The sequence below is a fragment of the Chelmon rostratus genome, chromosome 2 (genome assembly GCF_017976325.1).
Source record: "Chelmon rostratus isolate fCheRos1 chromosome 2, fCheRos1.pri, whole genome shotgun sequence".
NCBI lineage: Eukaryota > Metazoa > Chordata > Actinopteri > Chaetodontiformes > Chaetodontidae > Chelmon > Chelmon rostratus.
Window position 1 is genome coordinate 30,145,775 of NC_055659.1, and position 23,791 is coordinate 30,169,565.

The window sequence follows — 23,791 nt, forward strand, 5'->3', positions numbered from 1 at the left end:
ATTATTGCTCTTATTAAGCACAGCTCTCTTTCTTGTAACACAGTTTTCTTACACAGGTGTTACTCCTAAAACTGATGATGGCTGCATGTTCCAGTTCCAAGGCTCTGGTTCTGTGCATGCTGCCTCTCAGACACTTTACAGGCACACTTAAATGGAAAAGTGGCATGGCTGGTGACATTAGTTCACTGTGAATTTCCAAGAAATTTCTGTCAAGTAAGACAAAACACCAAAGAACAGAGGAATGAAGTGTGGTGACGTGTAGTGCGGGGGGATTTTTGAAATTGTGAAGTATCTGGTTGCAGTAGTGGTTTTTTACCAGGAGAGGTTAGTAGATGCACTAGGCTACCACTCTATGTACCCTTTCTGTTCAGCTGGTGCATCAGACTCCTGTCATATCAGAATCATGGCAGTGCAGAAGGAAGCAAATACAGTTCAGTCAGTTTACAACATCTGCATAAAGGCCATACTGAGAAATCTGTGTCAAATGTCTTTTTGATTCCACAGGTACCTTTGGGCCATTGGCAAAAATGTGTGGAAAAGATGGAAGAAAAGATTCTTTGTGCTGGTTCAGGTAAGCACAGATAATACAGCCATTCTTTCACTGAATTTTATTTTATTCTATTGTTTTGGTTCCCACAAACTACAAGTCAGTAAGACAGTGAACTGAAAAACAAATGGTACACTATTTGATGGTTTTAGGTGGGTTGGGTGTTTGAATGAGCAGTAGCATCACACTAAAGTCTTTCATGAAAGGAATGTGTTTCGTATGAACTTGCAGTCAATGCAGTTGTGTCCAGCTGCACTCTTTAGTGCACTCAGATTCTCCACCTGAGGACCAGGATCCCATGTGCTGTCACTTCCTCTGTAAATGGGGATGCTGGAGATTTACAGGACAGATATCTTGATATTTCCTTGATATAATTTTTGTAAATATAAATGAATTGCTGCTTTTCTTGCTTTCCCTGTAATGTTAAACAGAATGTCTCTGGGTTTTAGACTGCTGCTTTGACAAAACAGTGACTGTGAATACATCAGTTTGCACTCTTTTCACCATTTTAACAACCCAAAGATTCACTTTTTCACACAAGAACATATTTGACAGATAAATCCCTAGTGAAAATATTTTTAGTTGCAGCTTACATGTAAAATTACACAGTCAACATATATGTTCAGCCAAAATATTTACGGTTAAGTTAAGGCAAATTGGTGATTTATGTAATATTTTGTTATATGTTGTGTTAGAAACATTACGCTGGTTAGCAGCTGTGGCCAGGTAAATGCTGACAGAGGTTCAACCAAGTTCACAGGGTCACGGTTTGTGTCCTCACCAGTCATGAAGCCTTCTAAACTTGAAAGAGCTTTTGCTTAGAGAACTACAATATAAATACATCTATGACTGTACAGCTTTTACATCTATAAAAACTGGAGAAGGTGCGTCAGTGATGGACTGGCTCAGGTGATAAAGTCATAGTCATAGCTCCACTGAGCAGCAGATCGGAGAAAGCCTCTGAACAAATCTTTCTTGATCTGTGCTCTCTATCATACTTTCAAAACCGCAAAGTCAAACTTGGACTGAAGAGAATTCATGGAGAGCTCCAAAATCTTATCACACCCAAGAGAGAACCGTGAGCAGCCTCAACATCAGCTCTGCTTTATGGCTGTGATATTTTCACTGGCCTCGTGTTGTGTGTGCTGTGAGAAAGAGAGATGCAGCCAAGCTGTCTTCCCTCGGCTGTCAGACGAATGATGGAGAGGCCAAGCAGGCTTTTGTCAGGAGATGGGGTGGTGGGGGTGTGGGGTGCAGTAGCGGCCATTTCCTGGTGGCTCTGCATTGGGAGGTGGGCAGCTGTATGTGTGTGTGTCTGTGTGTGTGTATGTGTTTGTCGGGGGCGTGGGGTGGGGGGGATATGTCTCTGAGCTACAAGTTGACAGGGGATTGACAAAGTCGAGTGAACACTAGCTGGCCTAACACTTGCAGCTAGAAAAGCCTGAGCGCCGCCAACTTGAAGCCTCTCACTTGCTCCCAGCTAAATATATAGCAAGTGACAAATACTGGTCAATAGACTGCACACTCGTGCGTGTGTGTGTGTGTGTGTGTGTTTGTTTTTATGTCTGTCTGTGAATGTGCATGGATGTTTGTCTTGAGGAGCACAGACATTATCTGTTATTGCAGTGTGTGTTTGAGTACACATGTACTTTTTGTTGCTGTTTTAGAGATGGTGCTTTTTTTTTCTTTGCTCACTGTCTGTTTTGCTCAAGTCATACTGACTGGCAGCTGTTTTGTTACCCGTGTCTGTCTTTACGACTACATCCTTTGATTTGGATCCATTTTCCTTAATTTTGTTAAAAATATTCATTAACTTTGGCTCATCACTTTGGCTGCAAAACCCCTGGTGTTATATTAAAACCTGCTAATTTTGAATATGCCTGTCTTTTAATGAAAGAGACTGTTGCAGGTTCATATTGTAATACAATATTCCCATTCCCATATGTATGTTGAAGGAGTTGAAGGAGGATCACTTCCTGCGCAACCGGAATGTAAGAGATGAGGGACAAAATCCACAACATTTACAAAAAATGCATTTTAGGATTGGCCTACCTTGATCAAAAACAGAACTATTGTAATTAAACTAGCTAACAACAGAGGTGTCAGTGTTTTATTAATTATACTGAATTATGTAAATGAATGTGAAAGTCTCTTTAGGAATAATATATAATAATAATAATATTTCATCGATACCACAGGAAGGGGGCATTGAAACTGCAGTATAATGTATTTTCAGTTTAAATGTGAAAATGAAACACCTTTGAAGTCATGCATCGTAATTATTTGACTTTAATATGATTTCTTTCAACAATTAAAAAGATTAAAAGTAAAAGTTGTCATGAGGAGTGTATTTGCACCCTCTCTTGAAAACCGATGCCTGTTTGAGAAAGATTTGTCTACAGTTAAAGTTCTCTGGATGACTCTTTTTGTTTTTTGTATAAGTAGTAAGGAATAGATAAGTAAGGTAGGTGCAGTGTTACAACATCTGTATACAAAAGTGCTACAAGAACCCAGAAATCACAAAAATCTTGCAAGTACATCAACTTGTAGAATGCAGAACTGTGAGACTTCCTGTTGCGACTACCATGGAATACCCACATACACGCTGCGCTCCGATTTATTTTGTAACATTTCAACCAATTTACCCCAACTTTCAGGCTTCTAACCACATCAGTCTTGACCAGTTAATCTCGAGGATCAACCTCCACCTCAAACTTGATTTGAAATCCAACAAAAATCTAAGAAAGGACAATGCCAAAGAAGACAGCACACTTTCCAGCAATGCCAACATGGATCCCCTAATGTAGCACTAAGAGGCCCTGAGGATCCACATTCTGAGGTCTCACAGAGAGTCCCTGTCATCTGAGCTCGGATCCGCATTCTGAGGTCTCACAGAGAGTCCCTGTCATCTAAGCTCGGATCGGCATTCTTGACCCTCAAAACGAAGCTGGACACAATTCACTCTAAAGTGGACCGTGCACCACAAATCCATCCCTTGAATCAAGCACCAGTTCAGACAGCAAATGCATTGAGGTTTTGGAGGTGACCTGCTCAGTCCTAGCTAACAACAGTGCTCCACTAAAGGCTAAGTCTTTGGACCTGGGGGGACGAAGTCATAAGAACAGCATCTGCACCGTAGGCTTACCTAAAAGCATTGAATGCCACAGACACAGAATTCCTGTCCGGGCTCCTCATCCTCCTGTTGGATGAACAGGGGCTTTCGTGGCTTCCAGAATTAGACCACGCCCATTGCTCCATCTCCTCCAAGTCGAAAACCCGATTAGAAACCCTCTGTGAATCATGCAAGACAGGGGGGAAATTTCACTACCAAGGCAATTCAATATACATTTATGAAAATTGCAACCCTGACGTCCTGGAGCAGCGACCGCATACTGAGACATAATGAGAGAGCTTCATAGCTTCAGCCTTAAACCTGCTGTTCACTACCCAGACTGGTTCTTCGTCACAACCATGGATGAGGGAAAGAAATGGTTATTCAACCCCAGAAGGCCTGACATCCCTTGGTGCAACCTACATGGGATTAGCCACGAGGGGAGGGAATCAGTGCCCCCAATCGCTGTAAACTAGCAACAGGTATGCTAGCATCATCCACATCAGCTGTTTGTTTTACAGACCAACTGCAAGAAAAACAGAAAAAACCAGAGCTACTCATAAATCCAGCTTCTTTGTGGGCGTGGTTTCATCCCCATTACGTTTATGTTCGTTCTTCTTCTTCTTCTTGTTTTATTCGTGCCTGCCATTCGAGTCACTAGAAGGTAATGTTCTACATATTACTACCAGAACGTGCGCTGCCTCCTGGATTAGGAATGGCCTTGTCCTCCTAATGTTGCGGAAAATGAATCTGTAGTAGCGTGTTGTCGCTTGTTGGTTGTGTTGTATGTATACATGTTGGTATTTAATCTTTGTCTATCTCAGCTACACTCCTTTTTCCCACTGTTCATCCCCTGTCTTCTGCCATTCACCCCTTCATCCATTTCTCTCTCTTTGCCTCCCCATCCTCTTCTTTCTTCTCCCAGCTGTTTATCACTTGCCTGTCATCTCTTTCTTCCCCATCCTCCACTCTTCCTCTCTGTCCTTAAATCACCCCCTTTTCCCCCCTCCTCCATCAGTTAATAATCAGTATAGTTGCTGTGGTCTGAGTCTCCCCTCCACAAAGCATCAAAGGCAGATTACAGATCAGATAAACCTTGCGTGTGCCAAATTTAACTGCACATATGTCCACATCTGTCTTTCACTTCACTTCGATTCACTTAAATTTGCTTCAATTCACGTAACTTCATTTCGGTGCACTTCACCGAAATGAAGTTCAGTTCATGTTCAGTTCATGTTAGTTTGGTTGATTTTAGTTAACTTAAATTCAGCTCATTTTACTTCAGTCTAGCTCAACTTTGATTCAATGCATTTCTATGAATTTCATTTCACTTTAGCTCAGATCAGCTAGTTCAACTTATTTCTGTTTAATTCAGTTTAATTCAAGCAATTTCATTTAGTTCATGTAACTTTCAATTCAGCTAAGTAAGTTTCATTTAATTTAATTAGCCTCAATTCATTTCATTTCAATTCATTGTCATTGTCATTGTTTCAAACTATTTTGATCCAGTTCTATATTACCCAATTTTAAAAGAATAATTGAAAGATAAATCTGACATGATAGAGAGAGAGAGTTGGTTTTGGAATATGGGTGGAGTGGAGTCAGTAGTTTAGACTAGATTTGCCATTGTGGTGCCCTGGAGGCCAGGGAGCTGCTGCTGGAGAGTTGTCTGGTTCCCTCCATCCTTTACTTGGCCTCAGGTCTCATCAGTGTTGTTGTGGGGAATCTCATTTGTCTCTCTCTCTCTCTCTCACACTCACACACACACACACACACACACACAGAATGCAGCGAGAGTGAGAGCTGCCACTTGCAGTGGCAGAGGTGGCAACAGCGGTGGATTGGCCAGGCCTTTTGATTTGTGACGACAGTATGGTATGACTGGCAGCTACAGTAGCAGCAGGCCAGCTACAGCTAGTGATAGACTGTCACTACACTTCCCGTTACCATCGCAGGGAGCAGTCACATGACCACAACCACAAACCTAAACCAGGGTGACACTGATACATGGCTCTATATTGGACTATTTATTGACACGACTGAAAGTGTAAAGCCCTGCTATCTTTCAGTGCAGGTTACATTACAGCACACTAAATAAGAGTGATGGCTACAACAACCAACTCATTATGCTTATCCTCACTAATGGAAAGCCCATTTAGTCATTAATATCAAAAGTCCATCCTCTGGGAGCATGAACGCATGTGGCAAATGAGATACACGTGTCAGTCTAAGAGAGGTGCTAGATGAAAGCTCATGCGAGTGTGCAAAATAAAAAGGGTGCACAAATGTGACCAGTGTGACCAGAGTTCTTTAAGTAATGTGATATTTTCCGTGTGACAGTTGAGTTTTGGATGATGACACTAGAGGAAATGCCAAGCAGTCGCTAAATACGTTGTTATTATTTCACTGGGGATAATACCTGCAATCTCACACCAATAAAGTTTTTTAAATCATCTTTAATTCACCAATAGACCTGGACCTGTTGAAGATTCAGAAACAATGGAGTTGATTTGTTTCTTTTTTATCAAATCTTAGTTTAAATTAAACTCATCCAAGAGGCCTCATTCTGCTACTGAGTCAAGGAGTTTAATGCTGCATTCGTGTCAAGTTGAAGTTAGTGTAAGTTTTCCTGACCTTTAATTAAAATTCAAGTCAACATGCAAGTTGTTATTATGAAAAGAGAACCATGTTTTTTAATAGCTCTGATATATCTGACTTCACCTGTACAAATATGCCAGTGCCTGAAAGCCAAACAAACATGGACACCTCCTGTAGCTAAAAGTTGCTCAAGATAACCGGTATAGCTATAGCTGTACTGTAAAACGTAATATTTTTAAACCCTCATATGACTTTTGCACCAACTATTGCATATGAAACAGGGATCAGTTTCTGTGGGTCCGTAACACCATGACTGAGATACCAGAAAGTCTATTGCTCAGTTTGCCATGAAATTTGTTACACACTTTCATGTTTCCCTCAGGATGAAGTGTAATAACTGTGGCACTTTATCATCAGGTCAATGTTTAAATTTGTCCAGCACTTTGTGACTTTTGACTGCAGAACCTCAGCTGCACTTTGTGCTTTTATTCACACGAGTAAAAAAAAGACTTTTGTATTAACTGCTGCTCAGTGAGACAGAAACTTTATACATATTCTGTCACAGAATGAAAAACTATTTGTTCAGACTGTGCCTAGGCCAGTAAAAGAACGAACAGTGCTCCTTCTCCCTCTCTTATTGTATCTAAATGTGGCATTTAAAGAGACAGATAGTGAGAAATGAGTTGGTGGTGTGGTTAACGGCTGTGCACATATAAATGCACACAGTGTTTAAACTGTACCCTTCTGAGCCGGCTGATGAGTGAACGTTTCCTCTCTCTGTGATTGGTGCAGGTGAGTCAGTACACCTTTGCCATGTGCAGCTACAGAGAGAAGAAGGCTGAGCCCGTGGAGCTCCTCCAACTGGATGGCTACACTGTGGACTACACTGACCCCCAGTCAGGTATCAGCAAGCATATGACACAGATGTGCAGTACATGATGGCAAGCAATGCTGAGGAACAAGCATTACAGTTTGAAGTGCAAATCTGTTGTTAAAGCCCCTGCACACCCTTAGTCTACCCACTCAGGTGTTTTCATCCACGTTGTATGATTAGATCTCTTGTTAGGATGATGTGGGTGTGGACAAACTGCTTGATTGACATCTCCATCGCTGTCCTCCTAGTTCTGATGCACCTGTTCCAGTGGGACAACTTTGTGTACACAATAAGTGACCCACTGGACATTTCTAAAAGTTATTTTTGTCTATTTGATCTATATGATCCTGTTCAATTGAGTAATTCTTGCTCTGTCCATCCTTCAGGTCTAGATGGCGGTCGGACGTTCTTCAACGCTGTGAAAGAGGGTGACACTGTAATCTTTGCCAGTGATGATGAGCAGGACCGGATTCTATGGGTGCAGGCCATGTACCGAGCTACTGGCCAGTCACACAAGCCAGTTCCTCCCACCCAGGTCCAGAAACTCAACTCAAGGGGAGGCACAGCGCCACAGCTTGATGCACCCATATCTCAGTTTTGTAAGTTTTAAAGTTTCAGATTCTTATTTGTTGTTTTGTGCCACACCAGCTGGTCTAATCGCATTTTTTAGAAAAAAATATTTGAGCCTGCATTTACATAATTGTTACATTTTTAGCATTTAATTTGAAGGCATGCCAGCCCATGACACCATAAAGCGACATTAATTTATTAGACTCTTGTCTGTTAGATCCCTATTCAATGTTTTTACATGAAGACATTCCTACTGTAGCCTCAGTGTGTGTGTGTGTGAGTGTGTGTGTGTACATTAATCTCCCTCTCACCCCCACATTACCCACATGGGGTAGTGTGTGTCTTCCTTAACCCTGGGTCCACTACCAGAGGCCTGGGAGTTTCAGGATTCTGCACAGTGTCTTAGCTGTTTCTAGGAATGCACTCCCCTGGACAGAGATCTCAGATGTTGTACCTGGTCACAGTGGCTAATGCTGCTATCACCACAATGACCACTTTGGACTCCACCTTCCACATCTGTTCTAGTTGTTCCTTCAGTCCCTGGTACTTCTCGATCTTCTCGTCCTCCTTCTTTCGAATGTTACTGTCAACTGGGATTGCCACATCTATTACAACCCCCCTCTTCTGCTTCTTGTCAACACTAGCCAGCAGTTGCTTGTCAGCCTGGAACATGAAGTCTGTTTTGAGATGTCCCAGCTTACATCCTACACTGTGCTACTATGTGCTGAACTGTCTCAGGGACATCTTTGCACAGCCTGCATCTTGGATCCTGTCTGCTGTGGCAGACCCCTGCCTCTATGGATGTGGTGCTTGAAGCCTGTTCTTGAGTCTCTGTGCTGTCCTTCAGCCCGGCCTTTTCTGGCCACTGGAAGGATTTCTTGATGTCAGCCACTTCCTCTATCTACCGGTGATACATTCCATGGAGGGGCTTGGTCTGGGTATATGTATATGTATATATATATATATATATATATATATATATATATATACACACACACACACAAACACATATACATATATATGTATACAAATGACAGCAAATCAAGAACTAGAATGAAAAGGCCCTTCTTTTTATCACTCATAGCTTCTTGTGCTTTATGTCTCACTCTGTCTCCTAGTTGTCCTCCGACATTTGACATCTGCCAATGATGTCCTTACTTTGTCTGTACATGTTTCAACTGTTATTGTTTCTCTGTGCGCTGCTTCGCTCTTTGTTGTAGAACTGCTCTAGTGTTAAAGTGTTGGTGGCTTTGCTGTGTGTCTTTATGTTTCTCTGTTTGTTCCTTCTTCCTTTTCTTCTGTCTTCCTTCTTCTAAACCCTGACCCTGCTATCTTGTAGCTGGATTAAAGGGTAAGTGCTTTCTTTCCCTTTCTTTCTTTCCTCCTTTTGTTGTCCATTGCTCTTCCTCTTTTATTAACTTTGTGTTTGCTATTTCTGTTGGAGGACAGAAGTGCAGGACATACTAACTTCTTTGTAATTTAACATGCATGCAGACTTGATTTGCTTTGGCTGTGCTCCTGTCTGCCATCTTTACAACAGGGACTGACTACATTCATGTGTTATGGATCAGCCAACTAAAGCACTGCATTGTAGGTCAGGGTTAAAATTCACATTTTTCATGAAGATGTCATGTTTGTCACTGCTGCAAAGCTAACAGCACGTCTACTTTTAAAACACTATTTGTGATGGCTGCTGTATCACCGCCATTAGAAAATCTGCCGAATTTAGGATGAGACATTTTTTTAAATGTGGTGTATTCTTATTCATGGTAAGGATGTTTTTGGTTATATACAAAAGAAGAACAAGTCTTTTGTGCTTGGAACAGCTTTGAAAATGTTTGTTTTGAAAATGCTCCCTATGCAAATTATTATTGTTGGCATTTTGTTGCAATTCCAATATTCTTTTCAAGTATGATAAGAATTTAAATGTTCAGCAAAAATGGATGGAAGTTACCCCATGTCATCTAACAATTAATTGGACAAATTAATGAGGCGGACAGACTGTTTTGCTTGTTTTGGGCTGACACTTTGTGCATTTTTAAGCCAAACAGAAGAACTTGTTCAGATCAAGAAGGTGCACAGTCATTTTTGGAAATAGGCTTGTCGGTAGTTGGGCTTGCTCTTTTGGTATGGTTTAATGGTCTTCTAATTTTTTAAACACTGCACTGCTGCTATAGCGCTACTATCATTACATTTACTGATGTGCAAAGTGTGTGTTTTTGTTGAAAGAAGGCAGTTTAAGGTTAAAGAAAAAAAAATACCAACAAATACCGCCCTGCAGGCTGCTGGGGCCCCGTCTTCTAATGACGCTATATTACTGCACAGCATGCCTGTGCCTTTGCTCAAGCTCAAATGAATTATGTGTTAGTCGGGATTTGTTTGAATGCAAATTATGTGGCCTAATCAGCCTTGTTAAAGAAGTAACACTCTGTTCATTCTTTGTGCCCCTCTGCCTCTCCGACATGCATCAACAAACAGCCTTACCTTTATCCACCATTTTTCATCATGGTGTTGAATCTAAAATGCCTCTGTACAGTACTTCTTAGCTGGTTTGGTGTGATGATTATCAGTTCGTCATGGGATGAGGCCAGTTAGAGCAACTTGTTTTAATGTGTTTAAAGGCTAATTAGATGCCAAAACTCTGCACAATGGTTTGTAGTACTGACAGGATTTTATTTTGGCCGGTAAATAGCAGAATTATGGTCCTTTGCCATAATTTTTGAACCCAAAAAGACCTGGAAAGCAAACTTGACCCTTCTATTAATTGAAAGCTGGGACCTGGCTCCATGCACGACCAAGAGATGTCAGACGTGAACAGGGCTAGGAGATCCAGACCTGATCCACACCAATCATACAACTGATTGCTAACAAGTTAATTTACAAGTTGCCAAAACAAAACTTTTCATCTTAACTGTGCTAGCAACCTTATTCCCTGTGTCTGGCTGTCAATAAAGCTCGTACAATTACAGTGGCTACTCCACTCATTGTTTTGTGTGTATGTGGATGCCTCCATATTTCATGTTAGGCAAACATCAACCTCTTACATTTACTGGACATATTATCTCATTAATGACGACATTATCAAATTGCTTAATTTTAGGACGCTGTAAAAACCCTATGCTGGAAGGCATAAAATTGAACAAAAAAAATTGCCAACCAAAACACTATTAGAGAGAGAAGTGGGTGCAACACATCCAACGATCCCAGAAATGAAAAACTTCCTGCTTCCTGCCTACGTTTGTGTAAGTGAATTTTTTGAGTGAGCTGTTTTTGACACAACCACTGGAGTCCCACTGAGTCCCAGCAGCTGGTAATTACCACGTTAAAAGTGCCAGGCCATGAATAATACAGTGAGTTTGCTGCACAATTAAATCATGCAGCAATCAGTCAATGTTACCAAATAGCTTCTTGTCAGTTCACACCTGGATCAGTGCAATGAATAATATAACATCATGTCACCCCGCCAACCCAAATCAAAATAAACTACATTAAAACAGTGTAACAATAAAGACGGATCAGAGATTTGTTTTCAGCTGCTGAGAGGTGAACTTGATCTTCACAGCTTACTCTTTTTCTTTTCATGATGACTGACAGTTTAATTTGTTTTGACACATTTAGTGCCCTAAAACAAGATTAGAATTATTCTTAAATTATTATTAGAGGCTCTTTGTCCTATTCAAAAAAAGTGCAAACTCTTTTATTTCTCCACATCTGGTACTTTTCTTGGAAAAAAGGCACATGGACTTATGACATCCTGGTTCTATAACTTACATGAGCAATGTGAAATTTTCGAGTCCTGAAACCACAGCTCTGTCTTTTATAAATGTCATTCGTACGCATTCATTTGCACGCAGACAGGTTTTACAGGCTTGGTAATGACGCATGGATTACCTTTATTTCAACAATAAGATGTTCATGCTAACCTTACTGTGTCTGCAAAACATTGAGCATAATCATTAGATTTCCTTCCAATGTGCTTCTGGCAGATAAAGGTCAATTAAGGTTTTTGTGGTTCTGTTTAGACAATTCAAAGTGCTTGGTGAAGGTTAGAGAAATACCCTATTCCCTGGTTCAACACAGAAAAGTGAAGTAAGACTGCTAATTGATGTGACATGTACGCACACACACAGACAAAGCAAGTCATGGACCTTGGAACAGATCTCAGAGATAATGTTTATAATGTTTAGTGACAACTGCTGTACTTTTTTGTGTCCCCACAGAGTATAGAGGAAGCTTCTCTCCCTCTGTCATGAAAACATACGTGTGTGTGCCCGCTTAGACAGAGACAGATTTTCAAAAAGTGGTGCTTAACAGGGGCTCTGGAGTTTGTAGGATTTTCAAAGTAAAAGTCCAAAGGCAAAAGAGTAAAGAGTCCAAAGGCAACAGGACCTTACAACTGGCTTCATGAGCTCTGAAACCTTTCAAAACACTTTTTAAGGACATTCCAAAGACTTGGAGACTTACCCTAACTATAACCATAACCGCTATTGCTTAACACTAATTAATCCTAACCCTAACCTTACCCTAAATTTACCCTAAATTTAACCCTAAAATGTATGACTGTGACTGTGTAAACAGATTTATGTACACACACACACACACACACACACACACACACAAAATGCAACTTGACTTCTAGTGTGTGGCAGTGCTTTAAAGGCTTAGTTGATGGTTAACCCGTATTCCACCCGAGAGACGTCAGCTCCCTCTCTGTACACTTAAGCTCCTATAAGTCCATACAGTATAACTCATTTCACCACCTGCCATTGCTTACACTATATTTTGTCCCCTTTATCCCTTTCCTATCAATCCATCTCCTCGTACTCCTTCAGCTGCTCCTTCATACACCTAAGCCAGCTCAGCCATCTTTCAAGCAATGCTGTTCAGATCCAGCCATACATGAAGCAGTACAGCCCAGCTTCCAGCTTTTCAAGCAATGCATTTCAACTCCCAGCTGTCTAAAACAGCTCAACTTTTCAGCAATCCCACCACAGTTTCTACAGAAACAACCCACTAATGATAAGTTCAATTCAGTTCATGGTTGAATTTAAAGACATTAAAACTGTGCTTGTAGAAATTCCCAACTCCCACACATATCTCCCAACTCATCGTTGGTGCTTCAATACAGTTGTTTTGAGTTTGAAAATAAATTAGCTGTCAGAAGCTGTGACAAAGGTAGAGCATAGATGAAGATCCTCACAAGTGTAGTGACAGAAAGACCTAGATAGGTTTCATTATCAGTCCACAGAAAAGCCACGTGTTAATAGCCCCAAATACTTTTGACCATCAAACCCAGGACCAGCAGTGTGTCCGCTGCCTCCCGGTTCCTCTTTTCTGGATCTATAAATGAATAGCAGCCATCAATCACTGTCAGGGCCATCTTTCCTCAGCCCAGACGGACGGGGGTGACTAATGTCACTGCATGTTACTGTCCAGCACTCCTGCCTCCACTCCCGCTCACTCACATCAAACAGACCTGACAGGCCACCAGTTACAGACCAAAGGGGCACCACAATGTCACCTTTTTGATTTTTGGGGGAGGTTGGGGGGGACTTGTTGAGGGAACACAATCAGCTCCCAGCATCCTGCTCTTTGTTTTGTTTGTTGATTGACAGCTGGGGTGCCTTCGTTAGGCAGTGAAGAGGACGTTGGCTGGAGAATGTCTTGATTGGTGTGTAGTTCAGTGTAACCTTCATTCACATTTTTCCCAGGTTTGTCCTGACTGATGGGACAGAAAGCGGACACTCAAGTGTAAGCAGAAATGACGGAGAGTGTTATAGATGAGCTGTGTGTCATCTCAACATAGTGAATGAGTGTTCTCTGTGACTGGGTTCAATAGTTAGTGAGCTAGTGCACAAAGCTGGTTTACCAACTGGTCAAAGCATTGAAATGCATGATGGCCCCAGACCCAAGGAGCCTCGAAGGCCCGGGTTTAATGACGGCCAGTTTTTGGTAATTTGATTAGCTGCTTTGGAATTTGCACAATATTAAATGGATTCTGCATTACAGTAATCCCTCGTTTATCGCGGGGGTTACGTTCCAAAAATAACCCGCGATAAGGGAAATCCGCGAAGTAGATATATCTTCATTTTTACTATTATTTTACAATGCAATATTGTACTATAGAATGAAACAAAACGCCAAAACTTGTTTTCACGCCTAAAATTCGTTTAATAAATGCAAATATTAACGTTTTTTTTAACAAAAACTATGATACAAAACAGGAAATACTGTCACTCGCGTATTTCACAGTCCATCCAGCTGTGCCTCTTCGTCCTGACTCCGCTGCGCTGTAGCGTCTTTTTCTACTGAAGGCTGCGCAGGAGTCTTTGCCCGAGAGAAGAACATAGTTATGGGTAGTTGTCGGCACTCTTTCTTTTTCTGAGCAAGAAGATTTTTATAAACGGACATGTCACCTTCAAAGCGCTGTAAAAAAAAAAAACACTGTAAAAAAAATCCGCGAAGCAGCGAAGCCGCGATAAGTGAAGCGCGATATAGCGAGGGATTACTGTATTACATAATCCGGTGACCTAATTTTGGTCAAAAGTCTTTCTAAAACCTTGATTATGCTTACATGGTCATGCTTAATGTGACTCAGATAGTGTGGAGTATTGGTTGGTGTCTAGGTGTCAAACATACTGCACATACTGCGCAGTGTTCACTAGACTTGAGGAAAACTTGGACACAGCAGGGTCCGAAAGCAAACAAGTGCTTTCATGGCACGTTGAATGCATGCCTTTGATCTTTGGAACAGACAGGAAAGCGATGATGATTTTGACAACATATAAAGCTTAATGGAGTGTAGTCATAGATGAATTCATGTGTTGTATATGTTCTAGTAATCTCGACTAAGGATTTCATTGCTGTTTTACTTGCATACCCTGAGAGACAGTTATATCCATGCGTTGTACCTGGATTGTATTTTTCACTCTGAGGCTCATCAATAGAGCTGTCCTAATGCTAGTGGTCCAATGAAAGTTAATATAATTTTATTGACCAACTGGCAGAATAGTCGATAGTATAAGGTTATCTTGTTGTGACAAATAAAAACCATTGTCTTTAGTTAGCATCTAATCCAAAACACTGTTTGAGTTGGTGCAACATTGGCTCAGCATAGTAGAATGATTTGTTAAATTGCTGACATAAATGCAAGAAAGAAACAGAGCAGGTGCCCCCTCCCCTTTGTACCCCAGCAAAGCCTGATGGAGCCAGCCTGCAGGTTTGGATGGATGTACAGCCCCTAGCAATCTTGCATAATAATAATAATAATAATAACAATAATAATAATAATAATTTGTTATATTCCATTCAGTTTTTTAAGGCACTCAAGGTCATCTCATATCATATAAGATCAGCAATAAAACATGCAATAACAAACAGAGCATATCTCAGTAATGTGTTCAAATCTTGTTTGTTGTATGAAAGATGCAGTATGAAGATGTAGTTTTTGCAGTTAAAATGAGTCAGCTAGTTTACAAAGATGGCTTTAAGAGTACAGTTAAGTTTAGTAATTTAGTATGCAGGTATGAGAGAGAAATAAGTTCGAAAGTTTGGGTGTAACATAGGAGAAGACCCTGGTGGGCATGGTGCCAACTTTGATGGCTGTTAGTGCCAGTAGACCTGCTGATGAAGACCACAGGGAGTGGGAGGGAGTGTAAGTCTGAAGGAGATAAGCAGGGGATAGATCATGGAAAGTTTGAGATGTAATAATAATAAGATTTTAAAGGTAATCCGTTGTGACAGAGGGAGTCAGTGTAGTTGAATCACCAGGGGAGTCACATGTTGAAAATGCAGTAATCTGTGCTGCAGAGCTGTGGATGAGTTGAAGTCAGTGGATCAGTTTGTTAGGGATGCCTGCCAGGATTGCAAGGCGTGATGTGACCCAAGCGTTTTCTACAGCATACACACACACACACACACGCACACACACACACACGCACACACACACACACACACACACTAGCATTTAGAAAGTGGAAGAATTCAAGTTCAAGTTAGTGGGATCCGAAGGGGCCACTGAGTTCACTTTCCTTTTTCACTAAGTATTGATGACGTACCCTTAGCAAGGCAATTAACTCTTATGTTCATGAGCACACCTATGCAGCTGCTAGCAGTAAAATGCTGTGGTTGCACTGCCTTTATTGTTTGCAGTCCTCCTTCCATGTGTTTTGGTAGCACTCACACCAAAATCAATACAAAATCAATGTAGTTGCATGGAAGGAAATAAACTGGAAACTAAAAGGATGTGCTGATGTGTTTTGGTCGCGTGCTGAGGGACTGTGCCGGAGAGCTCACGGATGTCTTCACAGACATCTTCAACATCTCGCTGAGCCAAGCTGTTGTCCCCACATGCTTCAAAACCACCACCATCATCCCTGTCCCGAAGAAGTCGTCGCCCTCCTGTTTCAACGACTACCGTCCGGTAGCACTCACCCCCATCCTCATGAAGTGCTTCGAACGGCTAGTGTTGAAACACATCAAGACTGTCCTCTCACCCTCCCTGGACCCCTTACAGTTTGCTTATCGGCCCAACCGCTCGACCGATGACGCCATCTCCACTGCCCTCCACTCAGCCCTCACACATCTGGACAAAAAAGACTCTTACGTCAGAATGCTGCTCATAGACTTCAGCTCAGCATTCAACACAATCATCCCACAACAGCTCATCACAAAACTGGACCAGCTGGGACTAAACACCTCCCTGTGCAACTGGCTGCTGGACTTCCTGACTGGGAGACCTCAGGCAGTTCGTGTCGGCAGGAACACATCCAGCACCACCACACTGAACACGGGGGCCCCCCAAGGATGTGTGCTGAGCCCCCTCCTCTTCACCCTGCTGACCCACGACTGCACACCGTCCCACAGCTCCAACCTCCTCGTCAAGTTCGGCGATGACACAACTGTGGTGGGTCTCATCGGCAACGACGATGAGGCGGACTACAGGAGCGAGGTGAGCCGCCTGGCCTCGTGGTGTAAACACAACAATCTCTCTCTGAATGTGGAGAAGACGAAGGAGATTGTTGTGGACTTCAGGAGAAGACGCCCCCAGTATGCCCCCCTTACCATCAATGGTGCTACGGTGGAGAGGGTAAGCAGCACCAAATTCCTGGGTGTGCACGTCACTGAGGACTTCTCCTGGACCACCAACACCACATCGCTGGCCAAGAAAGCGAACCAGCGCCTCTACTTCCTCCGCAAACTGAGGAAAGCTAGAGCCCCGGCCCCCATCATGCACACCTTCTACAGAGGCACCATTGAGAGCGTCCTGACCAGCAGCATCACCGTGTGGTATGGCGCCTGCTCCACGTCCTGCAGGAAGAACCTCCAGCGCATCGTGAGAGCAGCTGAGAAGATCGTCGGTGCTTCTCTCCCCTCCCTCCATGACCTCTACACCTCCCGCCTCACTCGCAAAGCCCTCTGCATTGCGAGTGACCCCACCCACCCGTCACACAGCCTCTTCAGCCTGCTGCCATCAGGGAGGAGACTGCAGAGTCTGCGGGCCAAGACCAGCAGACTGCGGGACAGCTTCGTCCACCAGGCTGTCAGGATGCTGAACTCTCTCCCTGCCCTCCCCCTCCTCCACACAAACACTCAACCTGGACTATAACTTCCCCCCCAACACACACACACACACACACACACACACACACACTCCCTGGCTGGACACTGAAATACACCCCGCTGCCGCTCTAATATGCCCCCACCACACACACTCACACACACACACACGTATACACCCTGGACTCTACAAACTCTCACTGATGTGAACCCCTCCCCTCAGGAAAACAACACACTGTCACTTTATTCACCACCAGTTGTTAAGCTAATTCTTTTTGCACTACCGTTTACATTTGCACTATTACATTCTCAATGTTTCATTGTTTAGTTTGTACAATTTTTACTTAGTTTGTACAGTTTTTATCTAGATTGTACAGTTTTTACTTACTTAATTTGTACAGTTTTTATTTAGATTGTACAGTTTTTACTTACCTAGTTTGTACAGTTTTTATTTAGATTGTACAGTTTTTATTTATCTCTTTTCTAATATATGTCCTGTCACAAAGGGTTGAAGAGTAACGCAGTTTCGATTCTCTGTTTGTCCTGTACATACTGCAGAATTGACAATAAAGCTGACTTTGACTTTGACTTTTGCATACATTCAAATTGATGAGCGAATGAATATGCATGAACACAACATGAACATGATCTCAGAACTAACCCTCAACCTCTACATGAGCAGTCACTTCCTGGAAGCTGCCTGGAAAACTTTCCCGTCTACCTGAACTTTTTCCTGCGTATTGAGTCAAAACTTGCAACCCTCATGAAGGGGCCATAATGGAGTCAATGCTGGATACATAACCTATTGGCTGATTAAACATGTGTAAAAGTACGGTCCCGTATTTAGATAATAGAGTGCTATTGCATCAAAAAAGACTTTTATGAACAGTTTTACAAAACCTGTACCCATTATAAATTATGACTTTGGTGTCTTCCTACATTTTGCAGAGTTGTAATACGTACTCTATTTAATTTAAATTTGCAGTTAACTCTAACCCTTGTAATAAACGTGTGTACAGTATTGCTTTATTGTTGGCTCTTCATAAGATTATTTGGCTCAATTTATTCTTGTTTTTTTTTTTTTTTAACCAAGGTCTGATATTTGCCTTCTGTTTCTCTCTCTGTTTCTGTCTGCCTCCTCATTTGACGGGTACATGGTTGTGCACAGATGCTGATCGAGCCCAGAAGCATGGCATGGATGAATTTATTTCAGCCAACCCCTGTAACTTTGACCATGGCTCGCTGTTTGAGTTGGTACAGCGCCTCACTCTGGACCACAGACTCAACGACTCCTACTCCTGCCTGGTAAGGGAAGGCTTATATCAATGTAACTGTCACTGTGTAAGATTGTGTAGAAATAGTTGAGTGAAGACTGAAAAACACAGTGTGTAAAAGAGAGGGCCTAATCTTCCACCACCACGTACCTGACTAAATACTGCATAAAGAGGGCGTGATTGGTTTGTCATTTTGGGAACTTGGAAAATTGCTGCTGGCATGCTTGATTACACTATCAGAAAGGTGTTTGGGAGGGGTTTCAGCATTCTTTGGACCATCTGACACAGATTCACTTCATGTTCTGAGCACACCTTAAGACACGCTGAGGATGCACTAACAGTCACTCAGGTCACAATCAGTCCATCACAGAGCCATATGTTCACCTAATCAGGCAAAGATATCAGTGTTGTGTAGCAAGCTGCCTATGTGTGTGCATTAACATCTGTTTAACTCATCACCTTGTCACAGAGCAGTGTTTTTGTGTTACCCCCAGGGCTGGTTCAGTCCCGGTCAAGTGTTTGTCTTGGACGAGTACTGTGCCCGCTACGGCGTTCGAGGTTGCCATCGGCATTTATGTTACCTGAGCGATCTTCTGGAGAGGGCGGAGAATGGAGCCATGATTGACCCTACCTTGCTGCACTACAGCTTTGCCTTCTGTGCCTCCCATGTCCATGGAAACAGGTGCAAATCACACTGCTGGCCTGTCCCATGTCAATCTCTTTCCCCCACGTACAAAACTATCCCTGGATGCTAAAATTAAAGAAGGTCAAAACATCATTTGGTATTATAAAAACTGAAGTTGGAGCTGGCAAATGATGACAAGCTAGTGACCAACAAGCCAGTCCACACATATGGGAACATATATGATGCAAGTATGACACCTCAACCCCCCTTTTTATGCTTTTCAATTGTATCCTTCGACTTGTTTTCTCTTGCATGTCTATTGGTTTTCACTGTGCATGCTCACTTTTTATCTTTCTTTTTTCTTTTTTCCTGGATAACCCCTTTACCTTGTTCATTTCCACAAAAATGACCCTCCTCCACTGTTCCCCAAACCCTGCAATTCCACAAAACCACGCCTAGTCAACATTTGTCTAAGTTGTTAAACTGGCCGGTATCTGAGGCCGAACTTGAACAAGCACTGTTCCCCTCTGTCCCTGAGCTCCCTGCCCAAACTACTAAGAGAGAACTCAAAATCATTGAGTTCATGAGGAAAAAGGATCCCAGATCCCCAATTTTCTCAGGAATTAGAAGGTAAGTCACCTCTAGTCTGTGTTGTATAGTCTAACCAAGGAGGAGCTATAAACATCTTCTTTAAAAGATTTTAGCCATCATTCTTAGTGTTAACTATCCAAAATCACCATCATTAGACAGTCAGACAAGTTTTCACTGGTTATGAAACAGTCTCAATTTTATACCGATACCTCTGTATGACCTACATCATCAATTTTGGCTATTTCAATGTAATTACTCTTAATGGTCATAGGTCATGTTCCCTGCAAATCAGATGAAACAATTTACGGCTTGCAGACCGGAAGAGCCTAACCCGTTAAAAGGCACAGGACAAGATTTTTCTTCAGATCATTTTATTTTGACATTATACTTTGTGGTCATGGCTGATACTGCGGTAGGATCAGCAAGGAGAAAAAGAAGAGTTGACCGAAGAAAAACAAAAAATCGTTCAACAGATGGACAGAACTGCAGGATTTGAAAGGTTTCAAAACTGATCCTGAATCAGCCCTCTTCCTCCTAGACAGGTATGGATTGGAAGAATGCTGATAACTAAAGGTTTCTCAACAAATTACTATTACTATCGAGCAACCAGATCTGTTAGTTGTAGGCTTACGTGTAACCTATGTAGGTGTATAAACGGTACAACAACAAAGTTCACTTTGTTTCATCTTTGTCATATTACAGTTATTAATCTCACATTGCTGTTTAAAAAAATAGTATTAAGTTGTCTTTCACCCGATCTTACTCCAGATCCAGATCTTTACCTTCACAAGGTGGTGAAAACACTTCCACTTTCGTCCATAGGGGCTGCCAAAATCAACACAAAATGAAAAAGCTCCTTGTAGTTGTTAAAACTAAAGTGAACAAAGTTGTCGCTCCAATTGTCAGAATAGTCCCGCACACACGACTACAGTAAGTACAGGGTCACAGGAAGTAGCTGTGTAAAATCTAGTGGACAGGGTCTTAAGGTCAGGGGTGTCCAAACTTTGCCTACCAGAGGCCTCATGGAGAAAAAAAAGGTGACCTGGGCCATCAATCGTTTAGTTTAAGAGACTGTGTTAATTGGTAAGTTAGGCCAGTCTAGTGAAAATTGACCAAGTGTATATTGATAGTAACACCTAGTGTTCCTAATAGGAATTGCATTTTGAACGTTGAAGGCAAGACTAAGCTAGCACTGTGGACGTGTGCATGACATGCCACAGATCTCTCTGGTTGAGATTCAGGGGCTGAACAGTAGTAGTTGTAGTAGTGCTTGTAGTAGCCTGTGCACACAGGCTGAACAGTTCTGGAATGGTCTAGTGCCCCCCTCGCAGGGATGAGCATGGACGAATGTGTCATGCTTCAGTGGCTGAGAGGAGCACAGGGCAGGAGATCTTTTTGAGGACGGGCTTCATATCTCCCCTTCCATCTCTCAGTGGAGGTTGAGAAGCAGATGTTCTGACCTAAGCCTGAACTAAGGTTGTCCCTCTGACTCATACAATACAGGTGCCAACCCTGGACAATAAAGTTTTTCAGTCTGTTTTTTGCTGCTTGCTGGTTGAAGTACTGTCACTGGACTCTGGACAGCTGCTATCATCGCAAGGCATCGCTGGAGATGAAACCTTTGCATTCTCTGAAAAGAAAAGTAAAAAGATATCTCAATTAATCTTAATCCTAATTTATCCAAGTTGTTAGATAAGACTAATATTGCATCATACTTTACCCCATTTAATGTCTGCACTCACACACAACACCTTAACATTAACAACCCAGAAGGGCCTGGCTCTTTACTACAACATTAATCCTCAATCTCTATTAACTTGAATGGCCAAGATAATTTAAATATAATAGTTATTAGCATCAGTTTGAGAATGTTTTACACTACAGCAGAGAGCAAACTTGAACATGAGCACACTGTCTGTCAAAGCAGCCGCTGAAAGGAGGAAGAGACATCCATTGAAGCCAACTCAGTCTTTTCTGTGGCTCTGTATAAACTAAATGAGGAACAGTAGCATGTTCCGAAATATTCTCTGCTTTTTGAGGAGCAATCCTCAGTTAGAGATCAAATGGTGGAATTTCTTGACGATTCTGTGGTAAGTGACAGAGGAGTCATCTGGTCTTTATTCCAGTATGTACCCTGTTATCTAAGTTGCAGTATTTACCTCTTGTCTAATCTGCTATGATGTCTGTGGACATCCAATCTGTCAACATCACAGTCAGCCGTCTGTGCATGAAGCTTAACAAAGATAGACGAGGGCCACTCCGGCGCTGAGGGCAAAGGTCGGGGAGGGCTGTCTGTCTGTGCAACCCCTCCACCTCCCCCCATCCATCCATCCCTCCTTCCCTCTGTCCTGCTGACAGTGACTGAGGACTGAGGCCTTTTCTGATCAGCATGGACAGATGGACAGCACTCGCACCAAGAGAAACAGAGAAAAAAAGAAAGAGAGAAAAACACTGTAGAAGACAAATATGATGAGAAAAGGACTGAGATCTGTGGAGAGAGACATGTGGAGGCTTAGCACTCATTTTTTCACAAAAATAAATGGACATACGCGAGGAGTAGTTTGCTTCAAACCCGAATGGCTGCTTCCTGCTGCAGAGGACAGAGTTCAGCACAGTTTGTTGTTAATATTGAAGATGGATACCACATACGTGTAAATTCACATCCAAATGTACATTTTCTTGTCATAAAATCCCAAAATAATAAATGCTGCATATCTACACATCCACATCCACACACATCAAACAAAGACCTGTCCTGCCAGTCCAGCCTCTGTGCCTGGAGGTCAAGGCATGACAGGCTGACAGGTTGTCATGTGTGACGGCCGAATGTCTCCGCTGCCAACGCTGCTGCATGTGCCCCAGTGCACACACCTCATCCAGACCACCCCCCCACCCAAACAAACACACACACAAACACCCCACCCCCACCCCTGCCTCCTAATAGCCTGCTGGCCTGGAGGTGTTGGTGGACCAAGTTGGACTCAGTTGCCCGGTCGCCTGCTCAAGTGTCAGGATTTGACTCCTGTCCAGCTAAATGTCGCCTCCTTTTAGATCCTCTGTTTGTTAGGAAATGGCTTTGAAAGAAACAAAATGTCAAATAGAAAAAACTTAAATTTCTTATCAAACACCATGTGTATTTAAATTTACCTGAGACATATGACAGCTTGTACAGCTACAAACATGTATGTATTATGTGTTAATTTTTTGAAGTGAGTGAACAACTAGGAAGAAGTCTGTAGATTGCCAAAACTCTCCTTACTTAATGTCAAAGGATGGGCTCATGTTGTCTTATATGTAACATTTACATTGCTTTTAATGCATGCTATATCTTCCAGACACGCATGCAGGGTTGTGCTGAGGTGCAGTGCTTTTGAAATATATATTTAAAGACAGATTTATGATACATGATGAAGCAAGGTTGGGATATGTAAACAAGATCCATAATAAACTAGCAATCATGAGAGAGTCAGCTTATATCCCAATTTAAGTGTTTTATTTTTTAGAAAATAATTTTGCTCCTCAAATATTTTCAGGATGATTTATGGCAGCTGCTAACCACCCCCTTTAAAAAAATAAAATAAAATTAGAAGTAATTTGACAATTATTTTCTCAATCGGCCATAAGATGTCTGTTGACTGTTGAAAATTGTTGATTAATAGTCCAAACCTCAAAGCTATTCACTTAATGTCATTGAAAATAAAGACAGGCAGCAATTATTTACATGTGTGAAATTGGAACCAGAGATTTTTATTATTTATTTGTTTATTTATTTTTGCATTTTAAAATGACTAAATGATTAATCGGTTATCAGAATAGTTGATTCATTTTCTGTCAATCAAGTAACTGATTAATCATTTATTCATTTCAACTCTAGACTGATTGATTCTGGAAATGAAAGTGTATGAATAAAGAATGCATTCTGAAAATGACAAAGGAGAGCAGTATGCTACAGTAGCAATGGCGTACAGTAATTTCCAGTCCAAGCTGCATTTTGGGATTTTTTTCAAACTGAAATTGCAGGAGATTTCTAAAGCCAACATGT

At 41.9% G+C, this 23,791-nt stretch overlaps 1 protein-coding gene across 11 annotated transcripts in view; it reads left to right on the forward strand.

Annotated features, from left to right (window-relative positions):
• cadpsa (Ca2+-dependent activator protein for secretion a) overlaps positions 1-23,791 on the forward strand; it is a 166,735-nt gene that overhangs the window by 77,754 nt on the left and 65,190 nt on the right. For 10 of the 11 annotated variants that reach the window (XM_041946624.1, XM_041946652.1, XM_041946616.1 and 7 more), the window contains exons 9-13: positions 505-571; positions 7,050-7,158; positions 7,518-7,730; positions 18,428-18,564; positions 19,028-19,215. In XM_041946624.1, coding sequence (XP_041802558.1) covers positions 505-571; positions 7,050-7,158; positions 7,518-7,730; positions 18,428-18,564; positions 19,028-19,215 — 714 coding nt within the window. The remainder of the gene's footprint in view (positions 1-504; positions 572-7,049; positions 7,159-7,517; positions 7,731-18,427; positions 18,565-19,027; positions 19,216-23,791) is intronic. The other variant, XM_041946677.1, reaches the window with a different exon arrangement.